The following is a 19,816-nucleotide window of genomic DNA, read 5'->3' on the forward strand; positions in this document are numbered from 1 at the left end:
ATATAAAAGATGTGTATGTGCAACCTATGTAAGTATTCCTATGACACTGATCACTGTATAGTTAGTATCAGAGTTCTTAGATAAATTATACAGATTCAAATCTACATGCACAAACATACCAGCATAGATTCATATTCATCAAAGAAGGAGCAAATATTACCATTTAATTCAAACTTTGAAAAGATAAAAACTAAGATTAAATTCTGTCATCATTAGCACGTCTCTGAAATGTTTTTGTAGCTTCAGAAATTCAGTTAAAACCAATTAAAAGAAACAGATGCCATTATCTTTAAGTACATGAGATATTTTGTATGATATTTACATCCTTAACATTTTCCATTTTTTCCACAAACCATATTAGTGTGGGGATCAGAATTCTATACTACTTGCCATCTCAGCTATTTTAAAATGAAGGCATAACAAACTTCAAAACAGAAAGATACATACTACACAGTAGAGTCTGATTCTGAAGTCACTTCTCAGGTTTTACACATGCAAAGCTCCTATGAACTTCAATAGGAGATTTGCCTGCAAAAAGATTTAATAAAGGACTTCAGATCAGTGTTGAAGAGATGCACTTGAAATTAAAGTTAACCTTGTAATAGAAAAATTAACAGGAAATAAACCAAAAGCTTCAAAAACAGGCACACAGGCATCTTTTTTAGGCCACGATCCTGAGATTTGTTTAGTGGCTTTGTCTCCTACTTGTTCCAATGGGAGTTAAATGGTTCAGCATCTTGCTGCATGGGGCCCTTAATAAAGAAATGACTGATCATTTGTAAACAGTTACAATAGACATAAGAAAAGAATAGCTAAGAAGCACAATGTATTTCTACACTAGCTAATCACCTTTGGACTCCTGTGTTCAAACCGTGTCTGAGACCAGTCATGGGTGAAAAGGGTTTGGCAGCTTTTTCTGGTCTTCAAAGAGAATTAGTTACACAAAACAAAACCATTCCATAGTTTGCAGGATGTCCATCTTCATCTGAAAACTGCTTAAAACTGGAAAGCAAAGATGTTGTAGGCCATACACAGAAGTGACAAGGAAGGTCTACATGAATAAATGCTTACAGCGTGCCTCGCTCTAGCCAGTACTGCAGATGTTCAAAATTAAAGAAAAAGAGCTGGCATAACGCTTTGTGAAGGGGAAAAGACCTACATATTAAAGAACATTCTGAATGATGACATTGTTTTGCCAAGACAGAATTGCAAGTCTGAGGTTCTGCTTGGGTAACAGACAGGAAGAAACCAGGAGAAAAAACAGCAACTGAGACACAGCATTTGCCTACAGCTAAAGAAAAGATGTGATGATATTGGGTTTTTTGGGAACCTGAAACTCAGAAGTCACTTCCTGGAAGTGGGACTGGAGTTCCATCATTCATCAGTCCTACTGAGCATATCAAGGAGTTACATTCTTTCCAAGTATAATACTGGAAGCAAGGGCTGATTAAAGGAAGAAATGGATTGGTCAGGTTATCCCAAGAAACTTCTAGCAGTGTGTATAATTAATAGGAATAAACTTATTTCCTCATTATGTTTTGACAGTGTTAAGGGCAAGTTAGCATTTTCATAGCTACAGCTATAAACATATGCGCGCTGTGTTTTAGGTAAATAGTGTCCCCAGAAGAGTTTTTTTTTAAAAGACTCTTCTATTTGTTCCTTAGATTTAGTTTACATAAATAATATTTATTATATAATATAAAGTATATTAATATAATAAGTTAATAAATTAATAGATTTAAAGTATTAAATATTATTTATAATATTCTTCCTTTTAGAAATTATTTAAACATATACATTTAAACATAATAGCATATGTTACAGAGAATAAAGTAGCTCAACTTTGATCTACCCTCAAACTCTCTATGCAATTAAACAGTACCTATGAAGGGATCAGGGTTTCCAGTCTGCTGAATGACTACATGCATAAAGGATTGGACAGTGGCAGCATAAACTATTCCTATAACCCTCTTAGGCCCATCTTTTTATAGGTGGATTCTGCTATTTATGTAGCATTCCATGAAAATCTTATTTTAAAAATAATTTTTTCCTGTACTCTCAAAAAAACCAGAACAAAACAAATCACACACAACCCTGATGATACATGGTAAATGAGAAAGGTCACAAATTCTTTTTTCCACACATTTTCGGTCTCATTCATTAAAATGGAAAGAAAAAAATGGAAAAAATTACTTAGATTATTTTTAGATTTTACACACGGTTTTACAATCTATATATTTATTCTTAACCACAATAATATGAATTTGATTTTCTTGACTAGAAGATCACAATTTTAAATTTACTTTGTTTACTCAACATATCATTACTAATTAAAAATCAATCAGAGATATTGAAAGCAAACCATTTTGTTGTGGTATCTCAAAGTAGTGCAGTTTCAAACAAAAATCTAATTAAGTAGCCATTTGATGAGCATGATGATCTTTGTCGGAGGAAGAGCAGATCATCATTGTACTGAAGAATTCATATCTTATTCTACTATTTTAATCTGCTCAAAACAGTAAATTACAAGTGAAGCTTTCAGCAAACGTGCTTCATTTAGTCATCATAACCAACTGACTATAAACCAGCATTAACACAAAAGCATAAAAAAGCACATACACACACTACACTATTCAGCACTGGGTGAAATTGGTTAATGTTTTTTCACAAAAATCTAGCATCCATTTTCTTGAGGGGGCACGGCTGGCCGAAGTTTTTAATGTTTGATAGGCACATCCTAAAGAGTCACATCCTGTGAGGATCCATGGAACTAGAACCCAAGTTTGCAGAGCCTGGGACAGCTGACATTCCCACATTGCCAGCAGAAGGTCATACAGAGCCACATCCAAGGAACACTGTGGAGGTTTGGTGGTACTTCCTGCGGAGCCTAAAGGAGATCTAGTGATAGCATCCTGTGGCCTTCTGATTGGCCCATGCCCACTATTTAACCCTGGAGGTTTCCCAGGAAGTTGTCCAGACAGCAGCACAGACTTCTGGCCTATTGTGACTTCAGATCTCACCTTGCTTTCTGATCTCCAGTCTCTGACCCAGCCTGACCCTAACCCTGACTCTAGCTGATCAATCCTGGCTCTCGTGATTACTCTGATCCCTGCTTGCTGACTACACTTTGTGGCCATCTTTGACTTGTGGACACCAGCCCAGCCAGGACCATTAGGCCAACTGCCTACGCCCTGTCCTTTGCACATCCCCAAAAGAGGGAAGATGGAGCAGAAAGAAAATGGAACCAGATACAAGAGGAAGAACTAAACAAAGATAAAATGTGGAAAAGGAACAGGAACTCTCCAAACTCCCCACCCCCAGCTCTGTTGAAAAGCTTAAATACAAGATACCCATCATCTACTAATTTTCACAAGTGTCCCACCCTAGAGATGTGTTTTTCTATTGCAGCTTTCTCTCAGTACCGTTTTCTGGCTTTGTGTTAACAAGCCAATTTTAAAATTCTTCATCGGTAGTAGCAGTGTGGAAGCTATAGCATAGTAAAGGTTCAGATGATTTTGCCACTACGTCCATCAAAGGTAACTATCAAAAAATACTATTTTCTCATCTATGCACTATTGTAATATAAATATTAAATATTTTAATATAAATATTAAATATGAAATAGTAATACAATATGTATTTAAATGTAAGTAAATGAGATAACTGTGACATCAAAACAGATACCAGTAAATTAAACAAATGGAGATCATCAATGCACTTAAATATATTTAAGTAAAGTATATTTAAAACTGTAAAAACCAAAAAACCAAAAAAAAAAACACCAAAAAAATCTGTTCTATCCTTAACTGGCCCCTTTACTATTTGTAATTTGTGACTGCGTGCTTGGTGCCATACAAAGCTAAGATGATGATGCAATCCACTATGTTCAAGAATTCAGAGGTCTGAGATCAAGCCCAGGCTCTGAGGTGGGCTGAAGGCTGTGTGCTAACACATACACAAGCACTGACTATAAGACAACATAAGGACAGAGTGGCAACAAACTTTAAATTCCCTTTTGTAATTAGTTTGTATAAGCATCCTCAATGCTAAACTCACTAGCATGATAATTAGGGTCCTACCGAACTCACAGACATGAAAAACACGTCACAGACCGTGAAATCTCGTCTCTCGCCTGTGAAATCTGGTCTTTTGTGTGCTTCTACCCTATAGCATACAGATTTCATGGGAGAGACCAGCGTTTCTCCAATTGCGGGTCCTGACCCAAAAGGGAGTTGCGGGGGAGGGGGGGTGTCACAAGGTTATTTTAGGGGCGTTGTGGAATTGCCACCCTTACTTCTGTGCTGCCTTTAGTGCTGGGGAGCTGGAGAGCGGCAGCTGCTGACTGAGACCCCAGCTCTGCAGGCAGCAGCGCAGAAGTAAGGGTGGCCATACCATACCCTGCCCTCTTTCTTCTGGGATGCTGCTGGTGGTGACTCTGCCTTCAGAGCTGGGCTCCCAGCCAGCCGCTCTCCAGCTGCCCAGCTCTGAAGGCAGCACCGCTGCCAGCAGCAGCGCAGAAGAAAAGGTAGCAGTACCGCGACCTCCCCCTACAATAACCTTGTGACAGCCTCCTCCTCAACTCCTTTTTAGGTCAGGACCCCGACAGTTACAACACCGTGAAATTTCAGATTTAAATAGCTGAAATCATGAAATTTACTATTTTAAAAATCCTATGACGGTGAAATTGACCACAATGAACTGTGAATTTGGTAGGAACCTAATTATAATGTAAATAATCAGTGCTTCACATAGTCTCACGGTTAAATTGCTGTACATAAATACCACAATTACACTTGGTTTTGCTGTTAATCCATAAAACAAAAAGTTATAAAGGTTTGTGTTTTATGCATACATATACACAAGCGTGTGGGTGCCAATTCAAACTGTAAAGTTAAGAACACATACACAATGTTTTTTAGCAGATTCTCTCCTATTCTATATTTGGTGGCAGCACTGGAGACCATTTATTACGGCTGGTCATTTTGTTCAGTTATTTTCTCCACATTCACTCCTATTAACATCTACTTAAGTTGACACCTTACCTCTGGCCAGGAAGGTGAGCAAGTGGCCTCTTCTAAAGCTGACACCAATGCCGCTCTATGGACTGGTAGATAGGAGTGCTGTAAGAGCAGTGCAACAAGTCACCTCTGCAACACACCCAATGCTGGAGTGTTTAGAAAGGACTTTTACCTATGAACCTTCTAGACTCTGGATGCCACCAGCAACCCCAGTATTGAAATAAGCAAACATTATGTTTGTTCTCGTTAACAATAATGGATAACTTTTTACTGAAAAAAAAACACCATACAGGAACATTGAGGGATATTTTGTTTAGTCACAGTCTTGAGGGTAAACAAACAAGGAAATGAATGAAAATTCAGTGGAGTTGATTATACTCACTTTTTTATGACTCTTAAGCACTGAAGGTGTAACAAAGGCTTTGTCACACAGATCACATTTATATTTCTTATGTCCATCATGCACAACTTGGATGTGAACATTTAACGTGTCCTTCCTTTTGAAGGTAGCATCACAGTGATCACACTTGAAGGTCCTCTCACCTTATAAAATAGAAAAGCAAGGTATAAACACACCAGCTAACGTCAGGAATCATGTTAACTCTCTAATCCCTTGAGAAAGGGAACACGGTGCACAAATCTGCCACATGGAGGAAGTTGTACTGACATATGTCCCTGGAAACTGAAAGAACACCATATCCAATATAAATTTTTATTTAAGAAAGCAGAATGTAATCACCCAAATAATTTAGCCAGGAAGTTGGGATTAACCTCTCTACCCTTGCCGAAAGTGAATGATTTTGAATAACAACACATGGTCAGGACCAGGTTTATATCTAATCTGAAAAGCAGCATGCCCAACACCATAAGTCTCTAGCTATTATGGTCGCAAAGAAAAATTTCAAAATGTTAAGTTATATAACTGATGCAGAGACGCCTGCTTGAGTTAGCACAGAATCCCTAACAATAGCTTTGAGATCAGAACAGCCTCATTCATTTCCATGAATGCTAACTCAGATACCAGTGATGATATTTTAATTGTCATCAAAGCGAATAAAATAAAGGAGAGGAAGTATCATATTATGAAAATCTACACAGAATTTTTGATAAAAAAAATCCAAGAAGGTGAAACTGGAGATAAACAATTACAAAATCTTACTGTTCTTATTACCTTAAATATAGAAGTGAATTTCAGTCTCCTGCTGAGTATATTACTATGTATTGAGCTATAAAATGAAATTCATTCAGAAACCCATCATACTTAAAACATCTATACGCCCACAAAATCTTGGTAAAAACAGGAAATCAAGGTGCATCTGTCCTGAAGTAACTTCCATGCATTTGCATAAAAAACAAAGAACAGTCAAAGTGAAAAGGAAGTCAAAGGAAGTCATCATCCCCTGGAACTCCTACTTCCCAATCCAGTTTTTTGATCTGCAGGCTCCTGAACCCTGGCAAGGATACTTTCTCAATACCACTTATTAGACAATACAGCTATCTCAGTTCCACTGGGTTCAGTTTTCCTTGTGCATTCTGGGCTAAGTCCAAAGGCCAATGAATGGAAAGTCTCCCATTTACTTCAATGGCCTTTGGGTAAAGACCACTCTGATAGTACATGCCAATGGTGCTGAAATACTCATTTCTTTATTGCATAACTTTACTTTTATGACACCATATTAACCCACCTCTCCACTGACATTGCTATTTAAAGACGTAACTATTATAAATTAAACATTTCCTTTTTCCATTAGCAACAGCCCTCCCTCATAACAGACTCTACTTGTCATGGAAGTAGATCTTGTACCCATTCTCTTCTGGTAAGCAGCATTATCCAACCCAGAGAGCCAATAAAGATTAAAACTTCTTTTAATGGTTCAGCAAGTACACTTGGGCATCCTTCAACCTACAGAACCTCATTTTCTCTTTCCAATAACATCAATCGTTAAAAATGTATTCACTTTGCAGTTGGGAGCAAAAGCAGCATCGTCTGAGGCAAATGAAGACAAGATCTTACACCAAAACTGCACCAAAATATTGAATGAAATTCTTCATTCTCTACCTTTAAAACTCGTGGCCTGATGTCTCTTTTGGAATCCCTTTCTTTAGTAACATCAACCTGTGTTACGTGCAAGTAAAGTCAATTAACATTCTGATTAAAGTAATTTGCAAGCTCTTACTGCTTCATTAAAGAAAAAATACTGAAAACATTTAAATGTAAATCACTACAATCAGCTTCAGTTCTGTATTTCCACAATGTTATAACAATTCTAACAAATACAATTCCATTTTAAAAATGTTTTAATGTTCTTTTAAGGTTCTAAAGTGAAGCACCCAAAAGTTAGAAATGCCAAAACTGAGGCTGTAGACACAAACTTAACTCTGTCCCCTTGTGTGCACACTTTATGATATAGTCAAGTCTTTAATTGCATAGACTATATACTATTTTTTTTCCAAAATACATTAATGGATCCTGTAAGGTGCTATGTACTCACCTCAATCCAGTAAAGCACTTAAGCACACAGAAGTCAATGGGTCTACTAACAAGCTTAAAGTTAAGCACATATTTTTAAGTGTTATGCAGGGTAAGAGCCAGAATGTACAAGATGGATAGCGCTCAGTGAACAAAGAAGCTATTCAATAATTTTTTCTAAGCCTCATTATTCAGTGTGTGGCCCCATACTTCATTAACTGCATGCCATCCAAACAGTGTACTGAATAGGGAATTTTTCCCTTTTTTTATAGACTTTTTTCTACTTTATTAATCAATTTATCCTCACAACACACCTTCATTAATCATGGAAGACACAGGAAAACTTTCCTAACCAACATACTCCTGCACCAAAGCAATAGAACATTGGTAGACAGTTATGGAGGAGATTTTCAAAAGCCCCTACAGGACTTAGGAGCACTAGTATATCTGATTTTCAAATCGGACTTATGCACCTAAATCCCTTAGGTACATTTGAAAATCTCCTACTAAATATTTGCATTACAAAATCCACTGTGCATAGTATATTTTTTTTACAGTACACAAAGTATTACACCTTATTACTTTGATAAATCACAAACAATTTTCACTAGACTACTGTAAAGCAGGTCTGCAGGCTAGGAACTCTCTCTGAGCCAAATTTCTTCCACCTACTACTTATGCTCTAGAGCTATTAAAAAAAAAGTCACTTCATACATACAAAATGGGGAAAGTATTTCCATTCTCTATTTTCAAGTCAATAGACGTTGGCTCTGTTGGATTGAGGGGAAGTCAACTTTAAAATTAAAAACAAACATACTAATCAGGATTTTCTGCCTTTAGTCCAGAAAAAGCTAGAGAATAAAAGTGAAAATGCATCTTACTTTCTTGTGACAGTGCACAGGGAGGGGAGTGTTTCTCACACAGCTAGAACCCAAACTACACAGAGCATTACCATGCAAAATCTGTACCTATAATTGCATCCAAAAGCAAAACAGGAAAGCAATGGAGCACTGGTATAATATACCCAAAAATATCTTTCCCCAAGATGTACTGATCATGTTGAATGGCTTACATGGGACTCACGCCTCATGGGCTTTGCTCTCCCCATTGCTGTGCTCTCTTTCTGGTACAGATTATAAGGAGCATAGGCCTCATCTTGTTTTTTGGAGAGAAGCATTCCCCAACTTTCACTCCTACAAATTCTGCTGCTGGACACAGTAGCAAGAGCTTTTTAATTTTTTATTATTATTATTAGGTTTTTGCAAGTGTAGTTGTCTACTCTGGAAAGTGAGTATGTAAAAATCATGTCTTCTTGCTCAGTGGATCTTCCTACATATGTATGTATGTATGTATGTAGAGTACTACCTGCTTACTTTAGCAACCAAAGTAAGTGTTCACTGACTTTAATTCTTGTTGGCTCTGAGGAGCATAGCATGGATTATATTCCTTTTCATGTATTATCAACAGAATCGTTACTAAATTCTATAAATTACATTGGTGTTGAAGTCAGAAGGGTTGCACAAGTGTTAGTGAGAGCATAATTTACAGGGTGAATAAAAATCAATGAGTTTAAAAAAAAAATAAAAAAATTGGATGTTTTTTATTTAAACTGGATTTTTTTGATAAAATGCTTTTTGAGGAAAAAGCCTATCTAAAGATAGTTTTCATTAAGATACATTATAACTCAAAGATCTCTCATCATGGAATAGGGATTATAAATTCTAATTCTATAGTATGAGACAATATAGTAATGTAATGTTTAAGAAAAGTTTTATAAATGAGATCCTATGGGGCCTCCAGGGGCTTCTATACAGATTATTTAGATTAATCTTTCTATCTACTCAATGAGACTCAGTGCTCAGTCTACAAGATACCATCAGAGATGCTTAGTTTTGCAGTTCTCAAACTGTGGATTTGTCTCTCCAGAGAGAACATGCTTGTTAATGGCAAAAATGTTTTAAAATAAATAAATAAATAAATAATATATAGAGGTGAGAAATAACAGACCTCAACCCTACTGTCCCTCTGCAAATTTGTGCACACACAGTCAATCCCTTACCTCTCTCTAAAAGTGCAAAGTTTCAAAAAGTTCAATGAATAGAAGACTGTGGGGGATCTGGACAAGGAGGAGAAGTCTGGAGACAAATGTGAGAAGGGAGGGACAGGCAGTAAGAACAAAAATGAAACTGTTTGAGCAACATATCCCAGAAGTCTTGAGGTCTTTCTGAGTGTAGCCTTCATTGATTTGAGATCTACCATACCATTCTCTCACTAGAAAGGAAAACCTATAAGGGCAGCAGGCCATAAAAGAGACCCCATTTTGGAATATTTTAATGACATTCTTCTACCTGTGCGTAAGACAGGCATGTGTGCAAAATGCAAAGAGTGCAACAAAGAAATGCAAGGCCTGGATGCCCAAATGAAATATCATGAGAAGTGTTCCTTCTCAGGAGGAAGCTGCGTTGAAGATGATGAAAGGAACAGATCTGAACATGCAGGATCTTCAGGATGGTAAACTTTTTTATTTCATACTTGTTTCTTAAGGACTGCCTGTCTTCCTTCTGGACTATTCTTGAATTCTCATGTTTGAGCAAAAAATATAGTTGTTATTCTATGGTACTATCATTTTAGATGCAATTGTGATAAAAATAAATAGCTGAAACAGGCACATCTCCCTTTTACAATTTCATTTTTAAAGTAGTACTGAGTGTCAGTGAATGCAATGAGTAATACTAAATGAGCAGTATGGTAATAATACTGCATTGACTTATTTTGTTTAGGAGAATCCATCTTCAACATACAGGATTCTGAAGACTATCCACCTTCAAGATCACTATAATTTTCTATAGTTTCAGAGTTATCTGCTAATGATAGCGTTTCAGTCACATCATGTCTGTCACATAGCCACAGTATATCACCTGTAGCAAAAAGAAAAAAAAAATCTCCATCATCCAAGAACAACCTTGGATAACTTTGTGATAAGAACCAGCAGATTACAAAAAGAGGTAACTGATGAAAAAATTGCCCAGTTCATTTATGCAACGAACTCTCCTTTCCATATGATTGAGAACCCACACTTCATTAACATGGTTCAGTCATTAAGACCAGGATACAGTCCACCCAACAGAGCAGACGTCGCAGGCAAATTGCTGGATAAAGTTTATGAAAGAGAAATTGAGCAGTGTGCAAAAGGTCTAGAGGGCAAAATTGTTAACCTGAATCTTGATGGGTGGAGCAATGTCCACAATGATCCTATTGTATGTGGTTGTGTGACAACAGAATAAGGGAATGTTTTCCTTACAGAAACAATTGATACATCAGGAAACGCACACTCGGCAAAATACTTACAAGAAGTAGCAGTAAAAGCTATAACAAACTGTGAAAAAAATTCAAATGTCTAACACACAGCTTGGTCCATGTATCCAAGATGTAAGAAGAAATTATTTAGAAGAGAGTCACAAGCTAACAACATATGGTTGCTGTGCTCATTTGATGCACCTCCTGGCCAAAGACTTCAGTGTTCCAGAAATAAAGGCTAATGTTGTTTGGAAGTGCAAAATACTTCTGTAACAACCACTTTGCAGCAGCTGCTCTGAAAAAAAAATGGGAGGAACCAAGCTAACTCTCCTACAAGACATGCGATGGACTGCAGTAGTGGACTGTTTTGAGCACTATATCAAGAACTGGCCTAATCTGATGAACAAAATTGTGAAAAAAGTTGTTTGTGAATAAAATCATGAAAAAATAGATGCCACTGTCACAGCCAAAGTTCTCAACAGTGGGCTTAAGAGAAATGTTGAACACATGCTGAGTACCCTGAAGACTACTTCTGTAGCCTTGAACAAAATGCAGGGAAATAGCCTTTTTGTTACTGACGCTGTTGAAATTTGGAAGGAACTGAGTGAGATCTTAAAAAGAGAAATATGCAATGACAGAGTTAAATTACAAGCATTAAAATAACGAATGGGACAAGCACGATCTCCAGCTTATTTTCTTGCAAATATTCTCAATACTTGAGACCAGGGTCAAACCTTAACTGCTGAAGAAGAGGAGTTGGCTATGACATGGACATCCAGCAATCATCCCTCCATAATGCCAACTATAATAAACTTCAGAGCTCAGGGTGAACCTTGAGAAATATATGTTTGCTGATGATGTTTTAAAGAAAGTCACACTAGTGAACTGGTGGAAGTCACTTAAGCACTTGGATTCAGAGACTGTTGAAGTGATACTCTCTCTTTTAACAGCAGTAGCTTCTTCTGCCGGTGTAGAAAGAATATTTTCTTCCTTTGGACGAATTCATTTCAAACTGAGAAATCGTTTGGGACCTGAAAAAGCAGGAAAGCTTGTTTCTCTTTTCCAGATTATGAACAAACAGGAAAGTGAAGGTGAAGACAACTGAGTTAGCTGCAGAAGCCAATATTTTAAGTTTCTCATGTTGACCTGGCTGACATAGTCAACTTTTAATTTTTTTTAATATTTTATTTAACTGTTTTAGTTAAAAACAATTTTAACAAAAACAAACCTGATTTTAAAAAACTTGAATGTTTAACTAAATTAAAAAATTCATATGCTTGTTTTGTTAAAATATTATATGTTTGCTTTGAAGAAAAAAAATCCAGACTACTTAACGTTGTTGTTTTAGTTAAATAAAAGAATTTAAATGTCTGTCTGGTGATGTTCTCCTCCTAATACAGCATGGCAAGAAAAATTGTCCAAATATTAATGATTAACCTGTTGAATTGGAGATAGTTCACCTCCCAATGACTTCATAAATATCTGCTTCAATTACCTTTTGGTAAATGAAATAAACAAACAATCATACATTTTCTGATATAGCTGTAAAACCTAACCTGAAAAGTTTTCAAAATAAATCACTTAAAAAATGTATAGTGTGTACCTTCTAAAAATGAAACCTACATCTATCTCTGAGTTGTGAAGAATATGTATTAAGGTTATAACAACCAACAAGAATGCACTTTTATGTAGAAATCCATGATTAAAATCGAGTCTTCCCCTGACTAGTGATTTAAATCATGATTTAAATCAATTTGATTTAAATCAAATCCACCCTGATAATTTAGCATGCAGGACCTAGTCATCTTGCAGGGATATGCAAGAATAGGGATGAACTCAGCTTTACTTTTAGATCCCAGATTGAATTTGCAGAGTTGGCAGTTGGGGAAAGGGGGAAGTCTTTTACCTCTAAACTAAACACATTTGATCTGGAATCTTGAAAGACCGAAAAAAAAATAAATCAAACTTCATGATACCATTTTTCATAGATCCACTTTTCAGAGTGGAATCGCACTTTCAGGCATTCTTTTATTAAATATATTTATTTTTGTGCTAATATAACATTATTTTAAAAAGGTTTAAGTATGATAGATACCGCTGCCTGCAGAGTACCCCACTTTTAAAGTAACAACACTGTATATAATTTACATACTGATTTCAGATGGAATTTATGAGGGAGGTTAAGCCTGAATTCTGAGTTTTCCATGCTTTCCTGGAATTTACTGCTCAGTGGTGAAGAAGTTTCCCACACAATTCCTTCCCGATGACACCGCGTTGTCGAACTGGACTAGCATTAGTAGGATTTTCTTTTGTTTTATTCTTTCCTCGGAAGCAGCTCATATAGTTCAATGCTGCAAGAGGGACCACTAGTCTGCTCTAGTATGACAATGCCTATGATTCTCAGTTATTTTTGAGTTATTAAATAAATGGCAGGCTCATGATCATGACCATAACTATAGTCAATCTCAGGATGAGGTCAGAAGGGGTGGAGTTTTAATGTTCTTTACCTGGAACACAAGCACTGCTCTTACAACAGCAGGGACCCTTGTTTTAACCACTATCTTGTATTTAAACTATTTCTTACTCAGTACAGGATAGTGATGACTTTCACTTTGCTAAGGGTCTGTCTGCACTTCTGTTATACGGAACTATACACGAAGAGGGGAGGTTGTAACAACTGTAAAAAGTTTGCTTTATGCTTTTTTATATATTCTATATAGTTCGTGTTGGTCCTGAGGCCAGGAGTTGGAAATTTTTTTTAAAATAAAATTGGCACAAAAGTGTGTTTTATCCCCTCCCTCCCCCCGAAGATGTTTAAAGCACAAAACAAAAAGAATTTTTGAGCTCTGGGAATTTGAAAGAACAAAAAAAAGATATATTTTAAATAGAGATTCGCAAGAGCCTGTAACTCAATGTGCACTTCTACTTTGGGATATTTTGGAGGTGAAGGGGGACAAAGCCTACTGAAGTCAATGGAAAACAATCATTTCAATGGGCTTTAGATTAGTCCCTAAATTAGTGTTTAAAAAAGGGGTTTCTATGCAGTGGAGTATATATACACATTGAATAAGGATTTTTAGCACTCTGGCTAAGGTTATCAGGAGACCAAGATTCTACAAACTTAAGTACTCACTGAAAAAATAGATCCGAGCAGCTCTGAAAGCCTTAAAAAAAAAAAAAAAAAAGTTCCAAGAATTTCTTTAATGCATATTCACTTAGCACAAAACACTGGTATATTAAATTGCAGTAAATAAAAGTTTGCCCCCCAAAATAGTGCTGTTTTCAAAGCTACAGTGATCTTAGTAAAATAATGAGAAATTTCCATATACTTTTATAAAGGTATGTTTAATTAATTCATTTAACAAAATATAAAAGAAATAAAGACTCTCACAAGTGACTAACTCCTGTCTTCTGCTGAAGAGGTAAAGAGGGCACCTCTACCCCAAAACCTCAAAGCAAGGCAAAGTCTCTTAATGATTGAGATGACTAGATACATATCCAAGAGGACTAAAGGAGACACAGTGACTTGTCCAGTCTGCTAGCATTTATGCTGCTGACAGAAAGATTTGGTTTGTGGCTCAGGGTCTGGACTGGGACTTCGGAGCTATAGCATGGGTTCTCAATTCTGACACAGACTTTGTGTGTGACCTTGAGCAAGTCATTCAGTTCTCGGGGTTTCAGTTCCACATCTATAAATGGGCATAATACTACAACTTAATCTGGAACATGCAGGAGTCCTTTGTCAAAGGACTTCGGAACAACACTGGATTATCTGTAGCCTCCATGTTGTGCAGCAAGAGGAGTCAACGATAAACTTTCAGACTTTACTGAATTTCCTGGCTCTTGTGGATTGAATTTTTATAATAATAATTGAACACAATTTAGTGTATTTGGGAGCAAGACTGAACGAGAATGTACTTTAATTTTGTACTGTGTAACAATGCATTTCCTCCCACAAGTCAGTGATGTGAACTGATGAAGCCCTTTGCCTCTCTGAATTAACACTTACTGTTATGTATTAGTAGGTGTCTCTGCAGAGAGAATGGGGTGCGGAACAAAGCCTTGCATTCCTCACACTGGAATGGTCTCTCTTCAGAGTGGGTCTGCAGACGAAAGAGAATGAGTCAGGGGGAAGGATCAGGGAAATCAATTAGGTGTTATTACAATAATTGTAGCTGGCAGGCTGAGTTCAGAAGGGACATCATGGCAGTTCCGCATACTAGGTGACAAAGGATTCAAATAACCATCATGCTTCATTTAAGTGGAACTTTGCAAGACAACTTGGCAACTATTAAATAGGTGTACATCACAAATCCTTGGAATTCTGTTACGTAAAAGGTGTGTGTGTGTCTGTGTCAGTCTGTACACATACAGAGAATATCTATATTTTGAAAGAAAGCTATAAGCTAGAATTTGACGTTTCACCAAATAATATATAACGTCATCAAAATTAAGTGCACCCTCAAAAGCACATTTTCTCAGTTAATTACAGTCTACTCGTAGCCCACTGCTGATCTGCCTATTCTCAAGACACCAATTTAAAATTTAGCAAAATAAAATCTCTCAAATCTAGAACCTATCCCCTATCCCCCTGTCTCAGCTTCATTTGCTAATTTGAAACAGAAGACAGAAGTATTGTACTGAGAGCCTTGCTTACCTCAGTAAAAATTCACCATAGCTGAAATAGCCTCCTCAAAGTCATAAACAAGACAGAAAGCTAAGCTTGGCTGAATCTTGTAAACAAACTTCACAGCTGCTGATGCTGATCTCTGGAGCTTGTGAAAGAATCAGCTTTTATCCTACATCTGTAAATTTCAAATCACTTCCTCTGGTTTTTTATTGTAATGAAGTACTATCCCACTATTGCCAGTAAATGAAGCTGTACAATATGTTATCTAACCAAATTGCCTATAATTTTCTGATAAAGGGAAGTTTTAAAGAATCCGCTTCTAAATACTGCATTTAGCTCACAAGGATCTTAATTGAAAGCTATTGTGCCCCAAGGGAAAGGGGAGTGACTGGAAGTGTTTTATCACACACACGGATTATGGTTTATAAAATTATGTTCATTAAACAGTGAATTTCATAGCCTGAGGGTAAACATGAATATGGTACATAAATGCACACTCTATATTCTCCTCGTGGCAGGGAAATCCCTAATGTCATAGGACATTCATAGCTACTCCACAAACAGGGTGGGAGAGTGGTGGAAAGAGGGGCAGTGAAATTATTTACGTGCAGCCTGTAGCCCTTTTGGGTCACATACTCACATTCATTTTTAACCCAAATGTCCTTTCTCATGGCTAGCAATACCAAGATGTTACAGTATACTAATAGCCATCTGTAGTGGATTGCAAAAACCACAGCCAGAACAATGATCAGATAAATAAATCAGCACAGGACTCTTTCATTCATAGATACTTATTCTTTCAAACATTCCTTTGTTTGTTATTAAAGAACAAAGCCTTGCTACTTTATAACTTTTTATTGGTGTATGTCCACAAGAGAGAGGGGGGGACCTTTAAGAAGGTGCCTTGAGACTGCATGGCTCAGACAGTGCAATGACTGAAAATGGGATAGAGAGGCTTTCACCTCAGTCTGTAGCTCAAATCCAGCCTGAGTCACATATAGCAGAAAGGCCACTGAATGACCCTCAAATGGCTATGTAAAATAAATTGATCATTTCAGTCTGGTTCTTAGTGGTTCACATCATAATTAGCATTAGTTGATATCCTTAGTGACATTCTCAACAGCGAGGCCAAGGATTGACTGGGCGTGAAGAGACTGAACTACCTTCTCACCTCAATAGGTGGTTCCTCCAGAACAGGGTTGAGACATATTGATGAGACACTGTGGGGAAGCTTGCAGTGCTGCTGTCTGTGCTGTACCTGTTCTGTGGATAAATAGAAGGGTTCAGTCTCCAGGGCTGTCAATCTGGCACTTTTCACGAGCGCAAAAGTCACTTCCTTTTATTCAAAACACCCTACTCTACAATGCTTTTCTGTTTGTTAGTTCTATGGGTGCAGGACCCATCCACTGTCACTTAAAAGCCCTTTGCAGCTTCTCTCAGATATGGCCTTTTAGCTACAATATAGGAGTCCAACTGTATTTCTAAAGCTCATAATTGAGACAAAAACCTAAATGTGTAATAGATGCGAAAGTGCACCTTGAGATGAATGCATCATTGTCATCATCGCACACTTCTCACAATCACAAGTTACTTGCTCACACCATGCGTTCTTTGGGTTTGCTAGAAATGCACATGGGTTCTAGAGTAGGAGACTCCAAATTGGAAAACTGGCCTAGTATTTTTGATGTGCTCACATGAAATTTGAAGGTTCAACTAATAACGCTTTAGCTGCTATTACAAAATTATATCTAACTGTATAATAAATATATAAAATACTGTATAATAGTACACACACACACACACACACAGAGTATATTGTATACACCAACTTTTGTATTTTAAAAAATACGATTAATATACATGCAGTAGCAAAAACACTGAGCAGGATTTAATCATACAAGTGTAGACTATCACATATCCAATCCCCCCGCCACACACACACACCCAGGTGATGCCCCTAATTTGAATGTAATAGAACAGATTGCAGCTGCTTTCATATGCAGCTGACCTCCACTGGGAGCAAGCTGAAGCAGCAAGCACCAAGGCCTGTAGTTTCTGCAGTTAAAAAGGAGGGTGCCCATTATCCTTATAGAACTCCTTGGGCTGCATTTACCAGTTTAGGCTCTGAGTCAGCAAGGAACTTAAGCAACTGCCTAATACTAACAATGTGAGTAGTCTCTGACTTCAGTAGGACTATTCACACACTTAAATAAAAGCTAAATATATAGCAGTTTTCATCCATAGACCGCACAGTGCTTCACAGTTATTAACGTACTTATCCTCAAAATACCCTTGCAAGGTAGGAAAGTATTATCATCCTCATTTTTAGAGATGGAAAACTGAAGCACAATCAGACTGAGTGACTTGCACAAAAGGTCGGTGGCAAAGCACGACACTGAGCATGGGTCTTCCAAGTCCTAGGCTAGAACCCGATCCACAGGCTTGAGTACATTGCTGAATCAGGGCCTTGGAAAAGTATCTAATCCACTCAGTTGTTATCCAAAGCTCTTTTCTACAAAGTCAGTGGCAAACTGAGCCTTGAAATATGTTGAAAATTTGGATACAGGACTGAACCCAGGTTTTTGGAAAGTGTATCAGCACAGAAAAGGTCTATCTACACTGGGAATATTTGTAAGCATTTTACTGCATTAGTGCAGCTCACACAGTAATGTAAATAGAGGAAGGTGCAACACAGGCAGAGATGCTTGAAAATAATTTTCCTCATTTGAATTTTATCCTTATTACATTCCAGTGTTATACATTCCAGTGTTTTGCATGGCATGGAAATGCATATACTACAGACTTGATTCATTCAGAATCTGGGCCGGCACAGGGCACCTTGTGTTGGAAAGTCTGCACAGAGGGAGGATGTGGCACCCAAGACACCCACAACTCTTATTCCTACAGGGGGGTTGCAGCTAGCCACTGGAATTCTAAAAAGGCTTGGCATCTGTTCTGGAGGATGATGAGACCAAGGCAGCTGGGAAGGGGCTGCTATGCAACATTCCCTAGGAAGCTTTAACTAGCATGGGTCTTGTAGAATTCTATTCTCAACCTCAACATACAGCTGCTTATTCTAGTAGAACCCCCCATGGTAGTGCCATCAATGCAACTGTCTATCTTTTCTTGAGTGAATACCCCTTGATTAGCTCTAGGCCCTTCTGCACCTTGTGTCTGCTGAGTTCGTCAAGGATCTTCACTTTCTCTTCCCTGACAACATCTGCGACATGTAGTCAACAGGCAATGAAAGGGTGGGGGAAACAAAGCCAGATACTTCTGCGTACAAAAATAATTTGTACTATATGCCCACTTTCATCAGGTCTGATCTTCCATCACGAAAGGTAACAGGGTTTCTCTCCAGCACAATTCCAACACTGCTCACCTCCACTAAATACTACTGCTCTCCTCTTCCACAGCAAGGAACTGTGCATATCAAGTGCCTATTTAATTCTGTAGACTGGGCTTTTCAGAGGAGCCTAAGGGTACATCTATACTTCAAAAAACAACCCCGTCCCTGCCTTCCCACAACAAAAAGAAACAACATACAAGCAGGCCTCATAGCCGTGGGTCAACTGACTCAGACTCACAGGGCTTGAATCACAGAGCTAAATAGCAGTGTAGACATTTGAGCTCGGAATTGAGTCCAGACTCCAAAACCCTCCCCCTTCATTGGGTTTCAGAGTCCGGGATCCAGCCCAAGCCTGAATGTCAACATTGCTATTTCTAGCTCCCAGCGCAAGCCCGGGGCAGTTGACCAGGCTCTGAGATTCATTACCATGCAGTGGTTTTTTTTGCTGTGTAGACTTATCCCAAGTGAGTTAACTCCCATCTCCCACTGAAATTCCATGAGAGCTGGGCACCTAATTCTCTTCAGCTTCTTTGAAAAGCCCAGTCTTAACCTGCACAGTGGGCAGCACTCCTCAGAACCTGAGCCATGTTTAAAAGTACTACTTTATTCTGACACTTCCACACAACACCAACTTAGGTATCCTCTAAACATTAATCAAACAAACAAACAAAAAAACCTTCATCCAAATGATACATATAAAATTCAAAGAGGGGAAAACACTTCCATCCTGTTTCTTATTATAAATGAAAGACTGCCATATAATGCTAAATGCAGTGTAAAAGCCAAAAAGGTTTTTCAAATCTGACAATACATTTTCCATTACATGCTGTTTATTTGTCTGTTTTTTAACCATAGCACACACCATTCCTACTGCACATTTATAACCAAGCTGCTTCAGTACAGTAAAAGTATTCTGAAACTGGAAAAGCGCTGTCAGCCGATTTGGGTGCAAACATTTACTTTCACCCAGAGAAAATAAAACAGATACAGTATTCCCATAGGATTACACACACACACACACACACCCCACCCCAATCAGGAGGATGTAGACT

The 19,816-nt window shown here is 37.7% G+C and overlaps 1 protein-coding gene across 3 annotated transcripts in view; it reads right to left on the reverse strand.

The window, feature by feature from the left end:
• The window catches only part of PRDM5 (PR/SET domain 5), a 135,087-nt gene that overhangs the window by 60,097 nt on the left and 55,174 nt on the right, over positions 1 to 19,816 (reverse strand). The window contains exons 11-14 of one of the 3 annotated variants that reach the window (XM_084627051.1): positions 16,587 to 16,673; positions 14,795 to 14,888; positions 5,401 to 5,561; positions 5,043 to 5,120 (exon numbers count right to left, since the gene is read on the reverse strand). In XM_084627051.1, the coding sequence (XP_084483177.1) occupies positions 5,043 to 5,120; positions 5,401 to 5,561; positions 14,795 to 14,888; positions 16,587 to 16,673 (420 nt within the window). The remainder of the gene's footprint in view (positions 1 to 5,042; positions 5,121 to 5,400; positions 5,562 to 14,794; positions 14,889 to 16,586; positions 16,674 to 19,816) is intronic. The other 2 variants (XM_084627052.1, XM_084627053.1) reach the window with 2 other exon arrangements.

The sequence above is a fragment of the Lepidochelys olivacea genome, assembly GCF_965140295.1.
Source record: "Lepidochelys olivacea isolate rLepOli2 genome assembly, chromosome: 4".
In the NCBI taxonomy this organism is placed as follows: Eukaryota; Metazoa; Chordata; order Testudines; family Cheloniidae; genus Lepidochelys; species Lepidochelys olivacea.